General features: G+C 42.6%; 1 protein-coding gene across 1 annotated transcript in view; it reads left to right on the forward strand.

Annotated features, from left to right (window-relative positions):
* LOC129865325 (synapsin-3-like) overlaps positions 1-26,057 on the forward strand; it is a 124,944-nt gene that overhangs the window by 80,191 nt on the left and 18,696 nt on the right. Inside the window, exons 7-10 of the mRNA XM_055938011.1 lie at positions 14,630-14,692; positions 18,975-19,117; positions 20,022-20,096; positions 20,455-20,557. Coding sequence (XP_055793986.1) covers positions 14,630-14,692; positions 18,975-19,117; positions 20,022-20,096; positions 20,455-20,557 — 384 coding nt within the window. The remainder of the gene's footprint in view (positions 1-14,629; positions 14,693-18,974; positions 19,118-20,021; positions 20,097-20,454; positions 20,558-26,057) is intronic.

A 26,057-nucleotide genomic window follows, 5' to 3' on the forward strand; every position in this document is an offset into this window, starting at 1 on the left:
AATAGTCATTTACAACATTAACAAGGTCTACACTGTATTTCTGATCAATTTGATGTGACCCAAAACTTTTGAATTGTAGTGTATATAGATTTTTATTTTTAGACCTTTTCTCCCCAATTTCGTGGTATCCAATTGGTAGTTATAGTCTTGTCCTATTGCTGCAACCCCCGTACGGACTCAGGAGAGGCGAAGGTCGAGAGCCATGTATCCTCCGAAACACGACCCAGCCAAGCCGCACTGCTTCTTGATACAATGCCCGCTTAACCCGGAAACCAGCTGCACCAATGTGTCGGAGGAAACACAGTACACCTGGCGACCGTGTCAGCGTGCATTTGCCTGGCCCGCCACAGTAGTCACTAGAGCGCAATGGGACAAGGAAATCTCGACCTGCCAAACCCTCTCTTAACCGGGACGACGCTGGGCAAATTGTGCGCCGCCTCATGGGTCTCCCAGTCATGGCCAGCTGTGACACAGCCTGGGATCGAACCCGTGTCTGTAGTGACGCCTCTAGCGCTGCAATGTAGTGCCTTAGACCTCTGCGCCACTCGGGAGGCCCCCGCGAATTGATTTTAACAAACAATTGGTCCCCCAAAAAATGTGTCTCTGTTGACTTTCTAAATCCCGACGTGGCCCTCGAGCCAAAATGTTTGCCCACCCCTGCTCTAGACATAAATAAACAAGCCGTGCATGACTAACTTTGGAATAGAATCAGATGACCGCAGCTAAAGTCCAGTTTTTATAAGATAATTTTTTTTATATGCAGATGATATGTCAGAACTTCATGGTGAGCATCCAAAGAAAACAGGGGATATGCAAGGCCATTGTTAACCATTAATGACATAACCTCTGAGCCATTGTGTCAGGTTGGAACATGACTGAGTCGTCATCATTTGTTGCATTCCTTGTCGGGGTCAGAGATTGGAGACTTATTCGTTTTCTCTGGGGGGGGGGGGCAGTTAGCGGTGACGTTTATCATTTTCTTTTAACTGAGCTTCTCAACTCTATCAGGGTGGTGTCCACCATTTCCATCTGACGTCCCTGAGGATTCTTCCAACAAATACTCCAATAACCACATTACGTCTTTGTTTATTTCACCATGGCCTCGATTTAAGCCATTGTCAATGTAACTTTTTATAGTTATTATGTAACATTTCTGAAGTCACTTTATATAAAAAGATTGTGACAGAAGAGAATGGCATGGGGAGGGAGGCGCAGCCTTGCATGCTCTCTTTGTGATATCACTCATGACGTTTCCTTATGACCCCATCTGTCCTTCACACAAAAAAAAAACGCCATAGGACCTTCTGGAAATATTGTCCTAATTAGGCCAACATACTGTAAGCATAATGCAGGCGCACAATCTCATCTCTAAAAATCTATGTATAGAAAAAGTGCCTGTTATTTAGTGCGAGCTGCCCAGCCAGGCTTCGGGGAGCCTGGGAAGGCATTGTGCGCTAAGAGGTGTTTGAAGGCTCTATGTGTGGTTCTGTAATGACAAAAGGGACCAGGCGGTGAAATACCTTTTCATGCGACTGACAAGCTGTTAAATAGACACAGGAAGAGGCGAAAGTTGAAAAGATAGCAGCGCCGAGAGAGGATCTCCGGGGGATCGCATCCAAACATGCATGACTCACTGGGGTTCTTTCCTGTTGGTCCTCCTACGCTACTCCCTCTCCTAAATGCCATAGTGCTTAAGTGGGACATGGCCCCCTTTTTGCTTTACTGCTGTTTATTTTAAAAGAAGACCTGTAAAATATTACAGTACATGAGATGAGCAATGTACAGCGTGTAAGGTAGTAAAACCAATGAAGGTTGGCAACGCTCAAGTTTACACTACATTCCATCCCCCTAACCAAACACAATGGCCTGAGTGAATTCACCTAGGCTAACTCACCCACACATACAGTGGCTTTAGACATTGGTAGACATTTCCACTGCGTGCCAAACAGACCTGTGAGACTAGAGGGTTAGTGAGAGATTATTTAATTGAAACTTCCTGGATGTCTGGTCCTGCAGGTCAAACAAACACCCCCATTCAGTCAACTGGTGTCAGACTTCATTTGTGAGTGAAGATAATAGGTGTTGGGCTTCAATCTTTAATCTTGTCACCCAGAATCAAATGTCATGCTGGCAATATGCCACAAAAGACTACATAATCTTAAATGGTAGAGTCGTTATCATTTTTTTTGCAGTATAAAAGGAAGCCGCCACTTGTGCGATAAAGTCAAAGCATTCTATCTCTGATCTGTCAGCACAGTGTGATGCCCATTGTTTAGATGATTGTGAAGCTACCCTAGGATCTACTTCCTATCCTCTAGGAGGTCAACCAGGAAACCTGGAAGCTTTATCGTGACCCGGAAACGTTTTCATCCGTATCTCTCAGCAGCTCATTCATCTTCACCGCTCTTTAAAACATGTCATCTTCAAAGCAAGATGTCACAGACAGCTCCTTAGCTTTTGATGGTGATACCCATTCTATCTCTATGGTGAAACCACTGTCCGTTCACTGTTCCCATTAGCTAACAGGGAGATTATGGCTATCAGTTCATGTTCAATGGAGACCTTTGACTACTAGGAAAGGGAAACGCGTCCCTGACCTGTGCTCTCCATCTCACTCACAGTGGGACTCCCGCTCCCAGCTGGTAAAGTATGATGAGCGGTCAGTGACTTCCTGACACACTAGGGCCAAGTAACAACCACAGCGCTTCACTGCTCTGTGCCAGAGTCCCCCTTCCCTCCCTTGCATACTATACTGTACAGTACATATTTGGTGTACTGTCAAACCATCAGTCAGAGAAACCCCCAAAATGACTATGTTGCTTTACGCAATGAGACACCGCACAGCAGTTGGGATACACAGGACGCATGACAGTATGGAAATAGCTCCTTAGAATTCAAGGAGGCTGAGGGAATGCAGGGTAGTCACGGTAACAGGCTGAACACAGTCAAAATGACTTTTCTATTTACTTTGGTCTCATAAGGCTGTCTCATTGACTGACCACTGAAAGGCCTGGGCTGTTAGACATTATTTAGATTTACCATTCCAATGATCTATGTGCTGTCAAACTAGAAGATAAACCCAGTAACTATCCCCTGTATTATGAGTAACTGGAATCGCTGTCATTGGGTGTTTTTATATTGTTGACTATTCTTCTCATCCTTGCAACATGTCAGGGACACTGAAGGGAAAGGAAAGGGGATAAATAGTCAGTTGTGCAACTAAATACGTTCAACCGAAATGTGTGTTCCGCATTTAACCCAACCCCTCTGAATCAGAGAGGTGGGGGGAGCTGCCTCAATCGACGTTCACGTCGTCGGCGCCTGCGGAGCAGTTGTTGGGGGTTAACTGCCTTGCTCAAGGGCAGAACAGCAGATTTTTCCTCCTTGCCGGCATGGGGATTCGAACCAGCGACCTTTTGGTTACTGGCTCAACGCTCTTAATCGCCAGGCTACCTGCTATCTCCAACCAGTGTGTTATTGTACTGGTAATGCACTGTGCTCCTATGCATTCATTGGCATCTAGTTCTAGTAGGAGTCCACTGGCAGTTTACAATGGGTCAGTACGTGTGTTTCGTCTTGCTTAACCAGCAGTCCTTCCCAGAAACAGTTAAGGAAGGTGAGTGGGAGGAGGAGGGGGCTTAGCTAATCGGTGAAGGATGGTGGTTGGACTGGAGACCAGTGATTCATGGGTAGGGAGGTTGGAGGGCCGTGGATTCACCGGATGTAGAGGTCACACTGCGTGGAGACAACCATATGTCCAAGGGAATTGTGGGAGCCTAAATATAGATATGATTTCACAGGAATACCCCTATTAGTTGCTGTTTTCCCTATACGCATACCATAACATGTCGTCACTATGATATCGCACTGTATGACTTGAACGGTATTAATATCTGCCCACTACTATAATTACACTGAATGCATTCACTACATTGTGTAGATAGATAATATTGTAGCTCTATGTATTGCATTTACAAGGACACATGGCTTACATGCCGCAACCCTAACACATGGACTTCATTTTTGCGTTAACATTGAACCATTGTCAATGGTGATCTAAGCGGGTGTGGGGCTTACTTTGGCCTGTGAGTTATGGAGTATTGTCCTTTATCCATCAGCATGCTGTCATTGTGCTTGGCTCATCCTCTGCTCCTCCTCTGGTAGTGGCGAACCAGGCCAGACCATGGCCCGTTGGGTGTGTGTGGACTAGGTGAACCGCGGTGTTACCGGACAAACTGCTGTGTGAGGTACCGCTGCTCATCCCAAATCCAGATTTTACAGCACCACAGGAGAACCTGCACAAACGTTTATCCACAGCATCATGGGAACATTGTGCTGTTTCATACTAATGTCCTCAAATTGATAGTGATGTTTGGGCAACTGAGGATAACTTGGCCATTTTAGAGAGAGAATATGTCATAGACCTTTAGCGTTTCGATAAACGTTTAGTCTCACCATTACAATGGAACAGTGTTTTTGTCTTATTCCTTCAACTGGTCATAAAGTGGCTGTAAGTGTTGTATATATTTGGGGAATTGGTGGCTGTAAATTCAGTTTTAAAGCAAAGTATTAGACTTGGTTGTGTTTAAAGGACAGAATACAAAGTGCAGATCGTGAGAAAGAAGCTTGAGATTGCTTTTGCCTAACCCAATAATGATAAATGTTGTCTTTAGAGACAGGGCGTATAGGCACACTGAGAAGACTCCCTCAATTTGTTGCTTTACTGGACATGAAGCAATATACTCAAACCACACTCAAAACCCTCACACCACACTTGCAATTCCTTGTAGCGCCCCATTGTCCCTGAGTGACTCCCTGTCACTTCTCCTTATACAGTATGCCCTATCCAGCCCATCCTGGGTAAAAAAGAGGTCAGGCCAGGCGAACCCTTACCACTCTTCTACTCAGATGTCGTTCTCTAGACAAACCGTTTCCTTCGCCATGCTAAACGGAGCCCTTTTCCAGGTGAGGAAGTGGAGCAGCCCTGGGCTATGAGGATGGAGCTGCCAGGCCAGGGTTTGGTCTGAGTGAGACATCAAAAGCGAGGCGGCCAGCTGCCCGGGACTCGTTCTACGGTAGAAGTTGGCTCTCCCTTCTGCCGGGTATAAATAGAGCCAGGGTGTGCCGCATCCAGCTGTTCCAAAATATATTTTTCCCCCCTTGATGTTCCCTTCCCTCTCTTTCTTCCTCTGTACTGGGGCCTCATTGAAAGCAGTGGCTGTGCTGAGATTTGGGCTCTGGTTTTGTGTAGTCTGCAGAAGATTCCCCTCTTTTTCCAAAAGGAGCTGCCTGTTCCTTCTATTGTTTTCCTCAGGTGTGCGGTAGAGTAAGAGCCAACATCTACATGCATGCACTCCCTTGTGTATGATCACATGTACTTGGCAATAAATCTTGTGAAATACAGTATAGGTCAGAGGGTAGAGCTAATATTGCACGAAATGACAATAACCTTTTGAGGGCTTATGTACAGTGTCTTTGGAAAGTATTCAGACCCCTTGACTTTTTCCACATTTTGTTACATTACAGCCTTATTCTTAAAGGGATTACATATTTGTTTAAATCCTCAGCAATCTATACACGCTACTCCATAATGACAACGCGAAAACAGATTTTTAGAAATAAAAAACACCTTATTTACCTAAGTATTCAGCCCCTTTGCTATGAGACTCAAAATTGAGCTCAGGTGCATCCTTTTCCATTGATCATTCTTGAGATGTTTCTACAACTTGATTGGAGTTCACCTGTGGTAAATTCGATTGACTGGACATGATTTGGAAAGGCACACACCTGTCTATATAAGGTCCCACCATTGACACTGCATGTCAGAGCAAAAACCAAGCCATGAGGTCGAAGGAATTGTCCGTAGAGCTCCGAGACAGGATTGTGTCAAGGCACAGATCTGGGGAAGAGTAACAAAAAATATTCTTCAGTATTAAAAGTCCCCAAGAAAACAGCGGCCTCCATCATTCTTATGTTGAAGTTTGGAACCACCAAGACTCCTCCTAGAGCTGGCCGCCCGGCTAAACTGAGCAATCGGGGGAGAAGGGCTTTGGTCAGGGAGGTGACCAAAAACCTGATGGTCACTCTGACAAAGCTCTAGAATTCCTCTGGAAATGGCAGGACCTTCCAGAAGGACAACCATGTCTCCCAAGTGGCGGAGCGGTCTAAGGCACTGCATCGCAGTGCTAGAGGCGTCACTAAGACCCTGGTTCGATTCCAGGCTGTATCACAACTGGCCGTGATTGAGAGTCCCATAGGGCTTGAGCACATATGTCCCAGCGTCGTCCGGGTTACGGTTTAGCGGGTGTAGGCCGTCATTGTAAATAAGAATTTGTTCTTAACTGACTTGCCTAGTTAATTAAAATCTCTGCAGCACTCCTCCAATCATACCTTTTATGGTAGAGTGGCCAGACAGAAACCACTCCTCAGTAAAAGGCACATGACAGCCTGCTTGGAGACAATGAGAAACAAGATTCTCTGGTCTGATGAAACCAAGATTGAACTCTGCCCTGAATGCCAAGCGCTACGTCTGGAGGAAACCTGGCACCATCCCTACGGTGAAACATGGTGGTGGCTGCATCATGCTGTGGGATGTTTTTCAGCAGCAGGGACTGGGAGACTAGTCAGGATTGAGGGAAAGATGAACAGAGAAAAGTACAGAGATCATTGATGAAATCCTGTTCCAGAGTCTCAGGACCTCAGACTGGGGCAAAGGTTCACCTTCCAACAGGACAACGAGCCTAAGCACACAGCCAAGACAATGCAGGAGTGGCTTCAGGGACAAGTCTCAATGTTCTTGAGTGGCCCAGCAAGAGCCTGGACTTGAAGCCGATCGAATATCCCTGGAGAGACCTGAAAATAGCTGTGCAGCGACGCTCCCCATCCAACCTGACAGAGCTTGAGAGGATCTGCAGAGAAGAATGGGAGAAACTCCCCAAATACAGGTGTGCCAAGCTTGTAGAGTCATACCCAAGAAGAATCTATACTGTAATCGCTGCCAAAATGTTCTTCAACATGTTCTTCAACAAGTACTGAGTAAAGGGTCTGAATACTTACGTAAATGTGATATTTCTGTTTTTTGTATAAATTAGCAGAAATTTCAAAAACAGTTTTTGCTTTGTCGTTATGGGGTATTGTGTGTAGATTTATCAGGGGGAAAAAACGATTTTAATAAATTTTAGAATAAGGCTGTAGCGTAACAAAATGTGGGAAAAAGTCAATGGGTCTGAATACTTTCTGAAGGCACTGTATATCCAATCATATTTTCATGCTTGTTCAAGTTCTAAATCTTTCCCCACGCTTCCTAAAGTGAGCATTAGCACGATTGGTAACAACAACGTCATCAGTTCAGGAGAGTACTCTAACCCTTCCCTTAGGCTTATCTCACACCACCTTAGGTGCTAATAACATGCAAGGCCCATTACAAGGTTATCAGGCTACATCATGCTTTCCCATTTAACTCTGAGTGGCGGACTGCTACGTTTGAGTGGCCACTCAGTGGTGGATTTCCCAACAGCCCTTCTCTTCCTGTTCAATAAATCTCCCGGGGCAACACCAATCTACTACATCAACTGTGTGTCCCGGGACTCCTGGCTGTGTCAGAACAACTCTCTCGTTTCCCTTCTAGCTGGAGGGATTCTTGACTCTATGGTCTGTACTTCCTCATCCGGACAGATGTTAATAGAGAAGGAAACCGTCACTTTCCAGAGGCCTATAGAACTCCACAGTATTAGCACCTGTTCTATGTTCCGGCCTTGTTTCATTTGCTTAGCCCACTTTCTTTCTTCTCTCCTTATTTGATCTTCCTTCTGATGTTAATCCATTGGGCCACTTTAGGGCTTTGGCTCTGGATATGGATTTGACTTTTACAGTGTATTAGTCCTAGAGGGAATGGTGCTTTTAAGGGCAGGGTGTGGGGGGTTCAAAACCATTTCCTTTGCTCCTCATTTAGGCCTTCACTATAACATACTTCCCAGTTCTCTTACGCGCCCCCTCAACTAAATGGTTTTGTTGTGTGACTGTAGAGTCCCTCAATTGATCAGTGTTTTGGAGGGACACTTGAGTATTTCAATTTGGCTGTCCTATCACATCTTAACCCTATTTGCAAAAGTGGATCGTTTACTGTTACCAACTGTTTTAAGGCCTGCTTCTGACTTTCAATGAAACTTTCTAAACCCTCTCAGTGCAAATTGCCTGTTGAACCCAGTTTTAAATTGAGTAAACAAAGTTTGTAATACCAGTCGTCTGTTCTATCAGCAACCAGGACCTCGACCATCTGCTCCAAACTCCCTTGCCAAATTGACTTTTGGAATGTTTATTTTTGCCCATCTCCTCATTAGCATATTGTATAAATGAAAAACCCATCAGAGCTGTGCAAAGACAAACGCCCCGCAATCTGTCATGTAATGTGTTTATGTGCTTGCATGAAATTGGGAAAGTCGTTCAAATTGTTCAACTTCTGGACAAAGCTCATAAAAGAACATTTTACTTTTACTTTCCAGAAACTTTTACTGCAATTTCTAACCATCATAAATCAATCGAAACATGAGAAATCAACAACTGCATCACAAGAAGAGGTATGAGTAATTACATAAACTGTCAAGTTGTGTACATGAAACTGATGGGAGGTATAATGAAACTGATGCGTAAACTGGTTATGCCAATTCCTCGTCCAAACTATCTGTTGAAGGCCTTTCGGGCAGAAACATGATGTTGTGAACTAGAACTCCAATAAAAGTGTCATTTTCTATCAAACAATCTTTTCTCTATGTATGCCTCCTCTCAGAGGCCAATGACCAGAGGTTCACAGCTTTCCTGATCCCAGGATCGAGTGACTTTACTGGGTGTAATTGCATACATTGCCTCCTTACTTCTGCAGACGCTTTTCCAAAGACCCAGTGTATCGTAGCCTAACCCTAGAAAATGGGAATGTGACATCTTTCCCTTTTTAGACAGAGAGGAATGCCCTGCAGCACTGATCGTTTTTGAAGGACTGGCGCTGCCAAAGGCTCTGTCTGTCCCATTTATGTTGGTTCTCACTTTTTTCAAATGTAGACGCCAGCTGAAATGTAGCTAGGTTAGTGATTTGATTAGCACTAATAGCCCTGCTGCATGACTCTTACTGAACCACCACAGCAAAGTTGGATTGAAATAGCAACTGTTTTGGTAGTGGTAGTATCTATTCTTCTACTTAGGCTATGCATTGGGGGGTATGACATAACATACACGCATACCTGTGTTTACCTAAAATAGATGGCCTCTGAGTGAAGTAGTGGCCGTGTTCTGTTATTAAATCATATTGAATCATGACTTAGTTATGAGTCATATCCATATGCACAATATTTTCTCAACATTTGTCAGTGTATTCCTCAGAACACTGTGCAGATGTGCGAAGATGACTTTGAAATATCTCTGAACGGCCAGCCATTGCCTCAATTAGAAGTGCCACAGACATTGCATACTTCTAACTTCTTCCTTGCCTCTCTTCGAAACCCATGAACCATTCGCAGGTGCCTTGGCCAAAGTGTTCAGACTTTTCACCATCAAATACATCTCCATCACAAACCTGGCGTTCGGTATTCTCAGGAAACTTCTACTCTGGAAACTTCCATCCCTGAAAATGGGGATGGAAGTCTGTCTGTTTTCCAGACAGATGTTTCCCTCATGGAAACACACTCCGATCAGGATGGATCCCAATGGAAGCCAGATGACCCTGAATTCCATGACAATAATTATCATGCCCCATTAGCAGTCTAACGACTTACGATGTGATACACTGAGCATCCGATGTATAGTTTGCGGTGGCTCGTCAGTAGCACAAGGCTTACCATTACTGTAAATACAACTTAAACAGTGTGTCGTCTGGTCTCTCTCTTCTGGGAACAGTGTGTCATACCAGTATCACGTTGGGAGAGGTGTGTTATGTCTACGACTTAATTCAGTTATTTTCTGGAAGTACAACTACAAAGGCCGTGGCACGTTTATCTTGTGTAGTGACTTGGCTATGATGAAGTGTAGTGGTTTGCTTACAAAGAAGTTCACAAAGTGTACATGTGGGTCTGAAGATGGCGACGATAGATGGTTGGCTCTAGGTTAAGAGTGTTTTCTTGATGCCCAAACTCTTGTGCGTTTACCACACCAAGTACAATCAAAGACCTCAGAGAAAACACTGAATAACCTGATGAACAAGATGATGTTCTGACAGTCTGGTTTGGAATATGTAGTTAACCATCCATTCACTCACCTGTTCAAATTTCTATGGAAAATATTAATCCTCAACTTCCAGGTTTGATATTGATTTTGTAAAAGTTTCATCAATCCACAGAACACTGTTTCAAGTTACTACAGCACATACATATATAGTACGGGAATAGTTGCGAGGTTTTGCCATGCTGATTTCAAAGGGGCAGATCAAATCCACTCAGGCCAGGTGTGTGATTACAGTCAGTTATTTGTGTGTTCTTCGTTCGTCTCTCAAGGCCAAGTTAATCTTTGAGCAGGGTTTTATGTGAACAGGCTGTCTTTTGGTTTTGATGCCAGTAGATCTTTTTGAACAGCGGCCTGGGTCAGGGTTCCCCAGCTCTCCTCCTCTCCTCGTCTGCGTAAGTCTTTTCGCTGCTGTCCGCTTCCTTGATGTGGCAGCTTTGAATGGCTATCATAAAAATTAAGAGATCATACATATGCGGGGATGGATGCACCATGTGTTGCGTTGGATAATTGATGCGCCCCCTTAGAATGACTCTACCCCCTCGAATCAGAGCTTGATAAGTACCTATTTACAATGTACATCTAAGTACTTATCCATCTGGCCACTCTCCTAGCTAATGTTGTGGAGAATGTGTTTTGTTTGACCTTTCACCCGCTCTCTTAGATCGCCTTTTTGTCTAGCCGCTCATTGTTTTATTAATTGCCAACCAACATCTGAAGTTTTACGATAAATGTTTTACAGTACCACTGTTACATTGTACATTATATTAGACCCAGACCTCTACTTCACAAGGATCCTTGGGCAATTATAGTGGTCAAATAACTTTTTAGGTCCCGCCATTATAAATGTGGTGATTCACTAAGGATGGCTATTTGGGCACAAAAGTTACGTGACAATTAGCCTCGTCCAACATGATGACACCTGCAAAGGCGGGGTCGTTGGATGACTCATGTCCCCTCAGTTCAAAGTGCTGCCCTTTAGTTTGTGGGAAATTCCATGGGTCCAACAGACTGGTGCAACAAAAAAAAAAAGCAATGTTTTATCTATTTGTCTGCATGCCAACGACCCAACGTTCCACTGAGCTCAACTTTATAATTGAGTGAGGTGGGGGGATTTAAGAATGTGACAGAGGTGTTTGGAGGAAAGGGAAGTGTGATTTCATGACAGCCTTCGGTCCTAAATTATCCACTTGTCTGACTTTCACACGCAAAAAAAATATATATGTGTATGTGTGTATATATATATATATGACTGAGTGTTTTGGCCCGAAGGATGGGCTTCCCTGAAGTATGTGCCAGACCGGGTCGTCTGGTGCGTTACTGTAAATGACGGCAACCTCATGTTGTGAAACCAAACCTAGACTGGTGAAATCACTGGCCGTTTAATTAGATTTTGTGTGTGTGTTTTCTCAATTACTTGACCATACTGAACACATTGTTAATGGTTTTCGGGTGGGAACAGGAAAGGCAAGTACAGTAATTCATGCAGCTGTGAGAAAACAAAAGCTGAGACAAATCAAAATGTACACGTCTGAAAGCTCATAAGCACGTCTGTCTGAGATGGTTTTATGCCAGGTTTAGTGCCCAGACTTATTTGATCTTCCTTCCGATGTTCCCTGCTGCCAGTGTAACCTCATTAGATAGGATGTGGTCTCTTCCCTACACCGTGTCTCCCGTCATTGCCACATTGATGGGAATGACTGGGAGATTTGCAGATTACACATCCAGACAGAGTTGGCGGCCACAAATCTGCCCGCCCAAAACCACCTCTGTCATTTTAGGACAAGCCCCCACAGGGAAACCACTGTCCTCAGTCATTCTCATACACATGTTATATCAGGTGTCTCCCTGCTACATAGCTCACATGTACCGAATACAAAATAACTCAGCTTGCGTCTGAGGCTTAGTGAATGTGCTTTTCTCTGGCATTGATGGAGAATTTCCATTTTAAAAAATGGAAATACCTACCACAAAGGGAGCTACCTTCCATAAATGGCCAGGAACTGTTGATCGGTAGGTAGCTTATTGTTCAGAATTTAAATGATGAATTGAGAGGTACATTGAGGAGTCCACTTGTCTTTCTATGAGCCAAGAGTAGAGCGCTGTGAACAGTAACCAGACAGCATCCAGACGGGGATCTTCTCTGTTCTGTTCAGTCCTGTCCACTGACAGCCAGATGAGGGGTGGATAAAACGATAGCAGCAGCTGCCTTTGCCCTAGCAGATCTGTCAGGCCTGAGCTCACAGCTGTGTGCGTACTCTGGCTGTGTGCCCTCTGCTCTGACTGAAAATGTCTCCTCTGCTTATCTAAAGGATTTCTCTCGGAGTGTGCCAGGAGGAGTGTGGTCTTATAGCCAGGCCCACCTTATAACGCTGAAGTTATATTGTACCGTAAGATTGCAATAACAATGTACGTGATGTTACACACACACCCCATTCGTGTTGTTCAGGTAATGTACTCAGAAGAATACTTCATAGACAAATTAACTGTTTTTACCATACCACGACTTGATATGCCATATTATTAACACCACCATAACACTGTTGACTGACCAGGTTTCTCTAGTGTCTGCCTAGTGTAATATACAGTTGAAGTCGGAAGTTTACATACACTTAGGTTGGCGTCATTAACTTGTTTTTCAACCACTCCACTAATTTCTTGTTAACAAACTATAGTTTTGGCAAGTCGGTTAGGACATCTACTTTGTGCACGACACACGTCATTTTTCCAACAATTGTTTACAGACAGATTATTTCACTTATAATTCACTGTATCTTGGGCTAGCGTCGTCCGGGTTAGGGAGGGTTTGGCCGGTAGGGATATCCTTGTCTCATCGCGCTCCAGCGACTCCTGTGGCGGGCCGGGCGCAGTGCGCGCTAACCAAGGGGGCCAGGTGCACAGTGTTTCCTCCGACACATTGGTGCGGCTGGCTTCCGGGTTGGAGGCGCGCTGTGTTAAGAAGCAGTGCAGCTTGGTTGGGTTGTGCTTCGGAGGACGCATGGCTTTCGACCTTCGTCTCTCCCGAGCCCGTACGGGAGTTGTAGCGATGAGACAAGATAGTAATTACTAGCGATTGGATACCACGAAAATTGGGGAGAAAAGGGGAGAAAATTAAAAAATATATATATAATTCACTGTATCACAATTCCAGTGGGTCAGAAGTTTACATACACTAAGTTGACTGTGCCTTTAAACAACTTCCAGACTAAAACTAAAATTCCAGAAAATGTCATGGCTTTAGAAGATTCTGATTGGCTAATTGACATCATTTGAGGCTAAAGGCGTGTGTGAGGAAGGAGGGCTACAAACCTGCCTCAGTTACACCAGCTCTGTCAGGAGGAATGGGCCAAAATTCACCCAACTTATTGTGGGAAGCTTGTGGATTTGCTACCTGAAAGGTTTGACCCAAGTTAAACAATTTAAAGGCAATGCTACCAAATACTAATGGAGTGTATGTAAACTTCTGACCTACTGGGAATGTGATCATTCACTGTATGTGAACTTCCGACTTCAACTGTACATCTGTCGGAATGCATGTAACTTATGTGATGGCTTTGATACAGTCTAATCTAACTAAACGGGGCTGTTACATCGAGAACGATGACGCAAACTCTCCAGTGAGTCTATATCATCGCTGTGTGCCATTTCAAACAATAGGAGATTTAGAAATTGGTTTCAAACTGGATAAGCCCTCTCTTTAGATTACATTTCCATCTAACAATGGTATCAAGGGATCTATCAGTGGCAAGAATGTGTTTTAATGAACACGTTTGAAGTCGTCCGTTGACGTTTCATCCTCCTCTCACATTGCACACCACGCTATGAGAAAGCCCATGACGCCTGCGGTGGGGCTGGGTTGTCTAAACCCATCCCAAGAAGCTGTGGCTTTGGTCTCGCTCTTTCTCGTTTCCCAGAACGTCTCTTTTGTGTAATAAACCAACATTTTTCAGAAAATACCTCATGCTTCCCTAAATTGGGAGGCTTTAAGTTCAATGTGGTACTTCGATAATGGTCTTTGAGAAGTCTTTCACTTTAAATTAGGTTTTGATTCTATACCATACGTCAGGTCTGAGCTATGCCTCGCAATTAAGTTTAGGGAGGAACTTGTGTTTGGCTTTTAGTAGTCAGTCACTCACATGGACAGTGCAGTCCAATCATAGCCAAGTCATAGTCTTGGAGCCCTTGTCAATCAAATTAGGTATAGCTAGATTCTGGTTATAATTATTTGGACCTCAGTGTAGCTCTAAAACGCTTTCCCTGCTTCACAGTCCTAACACGCTACCCATTTACGATATCAAAGTTGCTCTTCAGAGAAACCCTTCATCCACTTAGTTGGTATTAGGATTAATGCATACTGCATGTTCTCTCCTCTGCCAGTGGTTTTTCAGACTGTGGTAACACTCTACTTGGTCTTCTTTCCCAGGTGACAACACCAACGTTCCCGGTGGTGGTCAAGATGGGCCATGCCCACGCCGGCATTGGCAAGGTAAGCTTCCCTGCGACGTTGATTCGCACGCGCACACCACCACAACTAAGGTCTGGGCACTCCCTGGGTGCTCATCTCTCCACCTCACCATTGCATGTCTGGTCTTGATTTGTTTGTGTTTGTTATGCTAACCTATCACATACTGTACAGTTAGGAGTTGAGCTGTACATAACAGACCAGGCTCTTTCTCTCTTCTCAGTGTATCTCTGAGCGTGATGATGGCATGACATCCCTTCCATAAGCAGACTATCAGCCTTGGAGAGGAGATGGAGAAGGGTGTGAAGCTGCAACCCATGATTTCACAGTGTGTCTGATAGGAAGGGACTTTGGGGGCTTTTTCAGGGGGTTTACATGTTCATAAGGAGTTAGGGAGGAGATGTGGGAATGACATGGGCATCGGCAAGCTGATCAGCGTCAGGATCTGAAGACCTCTCTTCTAGTTACCTCATAAATGCCTGTATATGCTACTGTAAGTGTTAGTCTGCAGCAGTGCAAAGCAGCAGTGCAAAAAATAGACAAAGATTGAACATGCATATATCCTCATTTATCCTTATATCCTATTCCTCTTCTTTGTTTCTCCATGTTGTTCTACAGTCCATGTTTGATCAAATTCCGTCCTCCATTGAATACAACATTTTAAACTCTGGAGAGAAGCCGTCTCATGCCACATAAACCCAAGATAATTTTTCTGATAAGACCATTGTAAATAACAACAAGGATTAAAACAAACATGTGATTGTTCGCCTCAGTGCACCCAGGCACTGGGCAAGCAGCATAACAATTAGCTAAGTGGGTCATTAGCAAGTGGCAAGTTAGCAAGTGGCACCACCACAGGGTGCGCGCAAACACACAAGGAAGCAAGAAACACACACGCTATATATATACATACACACACACACACACACACAGTTGAAGTCAGAAGTTTACATACTCTTAGGTTGGAGTCATTTTCAACCACTCCACAAATGTCTTGTTATTAACAACAAACTATAGTTTTGGCAAGTCGGTTAGGATATCTACTCTGTGCATGACACGTAATTTTTCCAACAATTATTTCACAACAACAGATTATTTCACTTATAATTCACTGTATCACAATTCCAGTGGGTCAGAAGTTTACATACACTAAGTTGACTGAGCCTTTTACAGCTTGGAAAATTCCAGTAAATTACGTCATGGCTTTAGAAGCTTTTGATAGGCTAATTTACACCATTTGAGTCAATTGGAGGTGTACCAGTGGATGTATTTCAAGGCCTACCTTCAAAATCAGTGCCTCTCTGCTTGACATCATAGGAAAATCAAAAGAAATCATCCTAGACCTCAGAAAAAAATTGTAGACCTCCACAAGCCTGGTTCATCCTTGAGAGTAATTTCCAAACGCCTGAAGGTACCACGTTCATCTGTACAAACAATAGTACGCAAGTATAAACACCATGGGACCACGCAGCCGTCAAGCCAGACTACGGTTTGCAACTGCACATGGGGACAACGATCGTGCTTTTTGGAGAAATGTCCTCTGGTCTGATGAAACAAAAATAGAACTGTTTGGCCATAATGACCATCATTATGTTTAGAGGAAAAAGGGGGGGCTTGCAAGCCGAAGAACACCATCCCAACAGTGAAACATGGAGGTGGCAGCATCATGTTGTGGGGGTGCTTTGCTGCAGGAGGGACTGTTGCACTTCACAAAATATATGACATCATGTGTAAGGAAAATGATGTGGATATATTGAAGCAACATCTCAAGACATCAGTCAGGAAGTTAAAGCTTGGTCGCAAAGAGGTCTTCCAAATGTACAATGACCCCAAGCATACTTCCAAAGTTGTGGCAAAATGGCTTAAGGACAACAAAGTCAAGGTATTGGAGTGGCCATCACAAAGCCTTGACCTCAATACTATAGAAGATTTGTGGGCAGAACTGAAAAAGTGTGTGCGAGCAAGGAGGCTTACAAACCTGACTCAGTTACACCAGCTCTTGTCGGGAGGAATGCGCCAAAATTCACCCAACTGCTTGTGGAAGGCTACCCGAAGCGTTTGACCCAAGTTAAACAATTTAAAGGTAATGATTCTAAAGCCATGACATAATTTTCTGGAATTTTCCAAGCTGTTTAAAGATACACTAAGTTGACTGTATGTACATTTCTGACCCACTGGAATTGTGATACAGTGAAATAATCTGTCTGTAAACAATTGTTGGAAAAATTACTTGTCATGCACAAAGTAGATGTCCTAACCGACTTGCCAAATCTATAGTTTGTTAACAAGAAATTTGTGGAGTGGTTGAAAAACAAGTTTTAATGACTCCAACCTAAGTGTATGTAAACGTTTGACTTCAACTGTGTGTGTGTGTGTGTGTGTGTGTGTGTGTGTGTATATGGATATATATATATATATATACACACACACATACATACATACACTTTCGTACAGCAATGCAGTTCAGTGAACAGCCAACCAAAGCGAGTGATTACTAGCCCCAAATGGAGCCCTCCTCACATATAATACAGGACCTCCCGGGCCAAGTCTGTGTGTTCACACAGTACACAGGGGGAAGCACTTCCTATAACTTCATCCCCCCTTTCCATATAAAGGGCTGGGTTGGGTTTCCTCCATTACAGGAACCTGGAGTGCTATAGAGTTCCCACATGCTCTCTGGATCACTTAGCATAGGCCCATTGTAGACCAGGACCTCACTTAACCCCCCTGACCTTACAGAGGACTGAGAACTGGGGGGAGAAGAGAGTCTGGATGTAGGCCATTCAAGTGCTTCACTTGGCTTTTAAGTTGAGCTGAGAGACTCTTGACAAAAGACATTTGGTTAAAATTCAAGTATCTGGAGTTGTGGAATTGGGACTAGGACTATGGCCAGTGATATTGTTAAAACAACTGAAAATCCTATGTTTGCTTAACTTATTGCCCTTATTAGATTACATGTAATAAAGTGCAGAGTGTTTTCACTTAAACAGTTCTTTATGATCTGTAGCCTAAATTAAATGTTACGGCATAATCTTTTAGGATGACGAGGTGAATACCGCAAAAAAAAGTTAATGATTGGTTACTTCTAACTTTAATCCATTTTGTTGTTTTTTATGATATCAAATCTCCGAAAGAGACCTTTACAGCCTGTCCATCGCATGGCGTTGTTAATCCTGGTTGGGGAAGTTACAAATGGCTCACTAAAGGGTAGACTGATTTAACAGACACTGGAGAATATTTCTCAACCATTGAAACTGGGCGGTGTCCAGAATCACATTGCTTTCCACCTCACCCAGCTCTTGATCCAACTGCCAGTACATACCCCCTTAATTACCTTATGGTTTCTGCTTCCAGTATTATAGTTTACTTTATTTACTCAATGGTTCATCTTATTCTCTGCATGGCTTCTCATATTTACACCATGGTTTGGCTCCTTTTTCTCTGGCTCTCCCGAGGTATTGCGTTACACCTTTCGGAACCACAGTGGGTAGCCATACACGAATACTTTCCTCGTGAACAGAAGAAAACCATTTCCCCCTTGTCTAGCTACCTCCACCTCTGTCAAACATACTCAAACATACTCAAGATGCTATCTTAAAGAGTAGTTATGACAGAGAATGAAATGCCTGATCCAAAAAGTGAGCAAACTCCTCCCCCAGATCTTTACCTTTCTCCATCTCACTTGAGAAGAAGAGATGAGCTGAAAGGAGAGAGAGGTGGGGGTGGGAAAGTGAGAGCATCAGTCCAGTCCGTCCCTGTCCACGACAGCCCCTCACTGTTCCCACTGACTTTCACCGCATGGTGGATGAATCATAGTGTCAACGATAACAGCCAGAGGGGATGATAATGAGTCAATGGAGGGAATATGAGGGGAATGTCCAGGACCCTGGCTGCTGTCATCGAATTAGCTATTGTTTGTCATTTCCATCAAAATGTTGTCTAGCATATTAGTGGTGGAAGAGGTGAGTTTACTCCCTTACTATGTAACGCGCTTTTGAGCACCTACTGTAAGTGGAAACGCACAATATAAATGCAATCTATTATTACTGTACTGTCTGTATATAAAGTCACTGCGTACCTGATGAACTCACATGGGTGTGAGAAACGTGCAGCTCCTAAAATTCTAACATTTTCCAGAGGCGAAGCTTTCATTATCCTGTCTGTGTTTGCTGTACATTCCTGTGGGATTCGATCAGTCTACTTCAGCTCCTGTCTCATAGCGCGTTTGGTAATTAACCATCACAAACTACCAATTAGGCATATCTTCCTGCTGGTTTAACTAATTAGTGGCGTCTTCCTGTTTCAGATCAAAGTGGAGAATGAACTTGACTTCCAGGATATTACCAGTGTGGTGGCGCTGGCCAGAACCTATGCCACCTCTGAGCCATACGTCCTGTCTAAGTACGACATCAGGATCCAGAAAATCGGCAACAACTACAAGGCCTACATGTAAGTATGATGTAGTCTCTATGCTGTGTACACTGGGTTTTGTCTGTGACTTGGACATGTCAGCAATGATTGTGACTAGAATGAAACTATATGGCTTGCATGTGAATGACTTTACCAGAGAGAGGGGGAGAGAAAGACATGGAAACAGAGATGGATGAAGGGAAACAAAAAAAAGAGACGGAGAGAAAGAGATTGATAGACAGACCCTAGAATAGTCCAGCCTGCACGCCAATGTGAGTGTGGGAAGAGGCCTATGGTACACCCTTCCCAGTCAGTGGAGGCGTGCAGGGCTCACCCACACCACAGCACGTCCTTCTCTACCCAGGGACAACAACTAGGGTTGCACCCTGCACTGGCATTCCATTCTGTCTCCCAGAGGGAAGTGACAGCATCAGCCAATGTGACCGTGACCACAGGGCAAATTCAGCCTTAGTCTCAATCTTAGCTTGAACTAAAATAATCTTCTGAGTAACCAGCCACTTCAATTTCAAATGCTTAACAGCACCCTCTTGAATACAACAGACCTCGTGCATTAAATGTAAAACACCATGTACAGTAACAATGAAAGTATGAATCTATGCCCTTTCTACTTTCATGTCTCTCAATCTGAACAATTATTGATTGACTAAGAGGAGTGGAATTGACTTCCTTATCTCAACTTGTTTCCTCGGCACCAGTCATGAAAGCACGTCTCCAATTGACCGTGACACAAACATTATGTAGGCGTACATTGCAATCATCATCAATGTAGAATTAAGCGATAACATTTTCCCACCAGGGTCTTCTGTAGAACTACTGTACAAAAACAAAACACAATGACTAAGCTAGCTGACCATTGCTTTCCATTCCAGTCCAGAGAATAGCTGAATGCGTGATTCATTTCCTTGATTTTCACCTTTTGTAGGAGGACGTCCATCTCAGGCAACTGGAAGGCTAACACAGGCTCAGCCATGTTGGAACAGATCGCTATGACGGACAGGTAAGCTGGCCTATAGACACTTTGTTAGACATAATATAACAGATAAGCCTTATTATAATAAATTCTGAACGCTTATAGATGTATTGAGTTTTATTAATTTGCACACAAGTAAATACAAGACAATGTGATGAGAGGGTAGAAGGCAAGTGAAAAGTGTATGTGCAGGAGAGGTGAAAACTAACAACACCTCCCCCTTTCAAATATTTATAGAACAAAACAAACAGAAAATGATATCCTGATATGTCAAACAGTTAAACAAGTTATAAAGCATTATACCTGCAGGCTTTAAGTAAATTAGTTTCACTGCCAAGGTCTGTTTTGTAATTGACAATGACTTGTGGATGTCGCTGTGTTCCAGATATCGTCTGTGGGTGGACTCCTGTGCCGAGATGTTCGGGGGACTTGACATCTGTGCTGTGAAAGCCGTCCACGGAAAAGATGGCAATGACTACATTATCGAGGTTAGTTCATTCTTAGCATGTACTGTCAGAGGCGATTTTAGCATGTAAATCTTCATGAGTCCCCCAGAAAATTGTGGGATGCATTCCAGCAAAGCCACAACACAACACTAAACAATACATGAATTGTACTATAACGTTGGCAAACGGTGCCCACAAACTGTTAGGGCCTACATAAAGCTGTCCCAACAGCTTACCAGTGCTACACCTGGCTATCAGCGGAGGCTTGTCTGGCAGCGAAAGTTTATTCAGCCTCATTTACTGACTTAAAAAAAACATAGCTGATATGGCTGACTTGCTTAAACAAATGTGGTTTCCACTGACAATTGAGATGTACTAACTATGGCATAAGGGCATGACAAGCGGATAAGAGGCAATATGTAATTTCTATTAAGACATTAATGAGAGAGCTAGGACGGATGTAGTCAATATAACTATTTGTTCAGCACTTCTGAAATGTACAGCAACAGAATTCAGAACATAGGTCTGTCTTACAGTCTTCTCCCTGTACACCAAGTCAGAACCACAGGATAAAGGGGGCATATAAGCAGACAATGAAAGCTCTTACAATATTCAATGATTACATTTCTCAAAAACAGATTATAGGCTACATGTGCAGAAGTCAGAACAGTAGGTGAAATTAAGAGGTGAATATAGACAAAATTATTAGGGTGAGGCAAATGGGCTACTAACAGCTTACTACACAACATACACTTAGTATTACTTTCTTAGCTACAGTATACATATCTCCCTGGCATATTACATAATTTATGCAGCAGCATACAAGACTAAATGTGCCCACGAAGGACCACCACGCCACCTTCCTGTTCAAGTGAGAACAACAAGGTGAGTCCCAACTTTTTTGGACTTACCTTGTTGTGCTTTGCTCACTTGAACAGGAAGGTGGCGCAGCGGTCCTTCGTGGGCAAATTTTGTCATCAAAGTCTGGCATTCTCAGGATTTATTGTGCTTTCAAGATGGAACTCGGGAGAGAAACTAGGAACTCGAGAGAGAAAAAAAAGTTTGAATCATGATGAGGTCAGTGATCTTCAGGTCGTAGCTCTAGAAAGAGGCCCGAGTTCCAGATTTACATTTCCGAGTTGGATGAAAGCTCAAAACATATTTTCCCAGTCGTAGCTCGTTTTCCCCCGAGTTCCCAGTTGTCTTGAACTCGCTAAAGTCAGATTTTGCAGTTCCGAGTTGGTACCATGCTTCATTGTCAGCAATGGCCAATGTTGAATGTTTATAATTTTAAACTAGAGACCCTTAAAAAAAAGACCCTTAATCTTAGATTTGAGACCACACAGCCAAGCCACTAAATAGCAGGCTTTGCTTTGCAATGCTTGCAGTTGGCCACCGATTCTTTCAAAACCCCTCATTGTTGAATTTACGATTTCCAACTTGTTGTTTAATGTTTATGTCCAATGGTCGATGAGCACCGATATATTTCATCTATAATTTCTCTTCATTACTTCTCTTCATATGACAAGGATTAAAAAGGATTTGCCAGTAGATTGTCAACTTGATTCATGATGACTGCTAGCTAAGATTTTGAAAGCTACTGTAGATATGTGATTTGAAGTCATTTTATCTATGGCCAATGACCTTGAGCTTTCTTGGATGGGCACTTCTAATGTAACTTTATGGCAGCACCCAAAGGGCTTGAATTTTCTAGCTCTACCCCTAGACTTGTCGGTGACATAGTGTCCCCATGAGTGACAGAACACTGCACCAATCACGGTGCAATGCTCCGTATTTTCTGCTGGCTTGACCCACCACCACATAAAGGGCTGAGCTAGGCTGAAACACCTGCATTTTGTAGCTCCCATACTCAAGAAAACAAAAAAATAGACGATGTTTGTATGCAGCATTATTAACTCGATGATATATATATTTTTTACATTGTTTGCAAACTGATATGTGACATATGAATGCCAAAATAACATGTAAAACAGGAATCCCCCCCCTTTCCCAAATGTGGGGCTCAAAACAGGGTCACCGCTGTGTACTGTATAAGCAAATGGGACAGTAACTCTAGGAATTCTCCTTCAGGGTAAAAAACAACAACACATATCTCACAGCCCATATCATGCTCAGTGTATGTGTGCCTAATAAATATTTCTCAACCTACGTACAGCTAGAAGTACATTGTAGTTAAAATATTCTGAATGATGTTCAGACAACGTGGTGTTCAATGAGTATGCTAAACTGGGCGTGAGTAGCAATGGGTGATGATGAAAGATCATGTAAATTCCAGAAATATGTTGATTAAATTAGATTTCTCAGGTGGGCAATAACATTTTCAAAGTCATCAAGTAATAGATTGCATTGACAGACGAGTTGGCGGGCGATGGTGGAGAAAGAGGGTACAGCCGAGATTGATCAGTCTGAGTCAGAGCAATGAAAGAATAATTACGCTTTAGACCAAACACAACGATCTGAATTCAAACAAAGGCATGGCTAGCTGGCTACCTACGCTGTCTGTTTGTATGAAGTCATAGATACTTGAGGAACACCACTTTTCTGAAGTTCATAAAATTTCCTCAGCTGGTTCAAATGGCAGAACAGAGGAGAGGATATAAGGAGGACCATAGAGATTAAATTTAGTGTTCTATTCTGTGGGGAGGACCGTGTGTATTCAAACCTGAAACTCAAGATGGCTCAGACAGACATACTGAAAAACAGAGAACGTTGGAATGAGTTGTGGTACACTTACAGTGCCTATAGAAAGTATACACCCCCCTTGGATGTCTTCACATTTTGTGTTACAAAGTGAGATTTTAAAATTGATTTAATTATTCTTTTTCGTCAACGATCTACACAAAATACTCTGTCAAAGTAAAAACAAAATATGTTTTTTAAAGATGAATGAAAAATAAAACACTAATGTACCTTGACTAGATAAGTATTCACCCTCTGAGTCGATACATGTTAGAAACACCTTTTCCGAACGATTACAGCTGGTGAGTCTTCTTGGGTACGTCTAATTAGAGCTTTGCACACCTGTATTCTGCAATATTTGCCCATTATTCTTTTAAAAATTCTTCAAGCTCTGTCGGTGTTTTGTTTTTGGGATCATGGCTATTCAGGAATTTAAGTCTTGCCATAGATTTTCAAGCAGATTTAAATCAGGACTGTAAACTGGACCACATTCACTGTCTTCTTGGTAATCAACTCCAGTGTAGATTTGGCCTTGTGTTGTAGGTTATTGTCCCTATGAAAGGTGAATTCCTCTCCCAGTGTCTGGTGGAAAGCAGACTGAAGCAAGTTTTCCTCTAGGATTTTGCTTGTGCTTAGCTACATCCCGTTTTCTTTTCAGCCTGAAAAACTCTCGTCTTTGCCGATGTCAAGTATACCCATATCATGATGCAACAACCACCATGCTTGAAAATAAGAAGGTAGTTACCCAGTGATGTGTTGTTGGATTTGCCCCAAACATAAGGCTTATGCATTTAGACCAAAAAGTTATTTCCTTTACCGTATATTTCTGCAGTATTACTTTAGTGCCTTGTTGCATATGTAAGTGTATGTCGAAGATAAATACACAACACAGAGATGGAGTACGAGAGGTCAAGAGGACGAGAGTCAATAGAGTACTAATGATCAATGGAAATAGTGTTTTTTCTGTAGGGAATTATTGATCAATGGTTCAGAGACATGGGAGGAATATGTCTTCTGAAATAGGATACTTATTTGGCCATTGGCTAGTTTTATTGCAAGGAATTCTAATTGGTCAACCACAGACTAGGGCTGGGTAATAAAACTGCATGCTGTTCCTTTGTTCTGGTGAGAGAGAACCACTGGAGAGAACATCACTGAGGACTGTGGAGAATGACAATCTACCTCCCTGTATGAGTTGTCCTCTTCGAATAAACCTATTTTCCTCCCCCTGATTTGCTTTGGGGTTTGTGCTATTATAACATAAATTGCTAACACATACATATGTATGTTTTGAAATATTTTTCCAATATTTTTATTCAGTATTTTTATTCTTTCACTGCCATTTAGGTCATTATTGTGGAGTCCTTACAATGTTGTTGATCCATCCTCAGTCAATGGCCTCATGGTGACATCCCTAAGCAGTTTTCTTCCTGCAGCTCATTTCAGAAGGATGACTGCATCTTTGATGTCTGTGTATGCTTCAAGATATATTCAATGTCTGATTTGTTATTGTTACCCATCTACCAATCACTGCTATTCTTTGAGGCTTTCTAAAACCTCCCTGGTCTTTGTAGTTGAATCTGTGCTTGAAATTCAATACTGACTGAGGGAACTTACAGATATTGTATGTACTGTATGGAGGACGGGGTAGTCATGAAAAAATTATTTCACACAGTTTGAGTCCATATAACATATAACTATGTGATTTGTTAAGCCAAATGCAATGTCTACACTAATTTATTCTTGCCTAAACAAAGGGGTGAATACTTATGCAACAACTATTTTAGTTATTGAATTTGTATTAATTTGTAAAAATGTGTAGAATTTTCTTTTCACTTCGACATTACAACATTTACAGTTAAATCTATTTCAATTCCACTTTGTAACGCAACAAAATGTGAAACATTTCAAAGGCTTGTAGACTTTCTATAGGCACTGTATTTAAATGATAAATGTAACCGACCGGCCCGATTTGGTCTCATGTAGTGAAATTTGAAATCATGTTTTTTTACATTGGAAAAAAGTAGGGACTCATACACTACAGTTGAGGAACAATTTTGCTTTGAAAGTTGATAAACTTGCAACCCGACTTTTTAGAAAATGGCCCTTGAATGTTTTGGTACACCTACTGGAGAGCTCTTCTTTGTCTACACCCATTCAGCATTGTTCACACCCTCTTCAGCCTTAGCCCCACCCATCTCTTTAAGGATTCACATGTGAGGTCATGTGTTAAACAGACTGAGTACGGTAGTGTACTAAACAACCAAAGATTTCAAGACTAAAGGCTGGTTTATACTACGTCTATTGACATGTCTGTAGACCTTTGTCGCAGTGAAATCATGAATATTCTATTGTCGTCCGACAACTTGTCCTTGTCGTTATGAAAAAGTATGAACACAAAAACAGGCTGCATGACATCAGCAGCCTGGTGGTCCAAAATAGCATAACTGGTGTATTTTAACACCAATAAACCCATCCGTTTAAAATTGTATTTACTATATGTCAATCTAGAAAACCAGGCAACTAAAAGCAACTTTTCTAAACAATGTTTTTGTTCATTTCTAGCTTGTTAGCTAGCTAGCTAACATTAAGTTAGCTGGCTAGCCAGTTCAAATAATGTCCATATCATTTAGCTGACAACGTCTTAACTTTAGCTAATTTGTATTCATTATTACAGGAAAATAAACTCTCAACAAGATCATTATTTATAAGTTAATGGAAAGCTAATTACAGAAAATAGCTTACGGTTGTGAGTGTGACAAAATAAAAGCAGGGCATTCTACCGTATCATTTTTGAACTTGGACACTTTCGCGTTGGCCTAACGTTATATCCTAAATTGAC

The sequence above is a fragment of the Salvelinus fontinalis genome, chromosome 11 (genome assembly GCF_029448725.1).
Source record: "Salvelinus fontinalis isolate EN_2023a chromosome 11, ASM2944872v1, whole genome shotgun sequence".
NCBI classification, from domain to species: Eukaryota; Metazoa; Chordata; class Actinopteri; order Salmoniformes; family Salmonidae; genus Salvelinus; species Salvelinus fontinalis.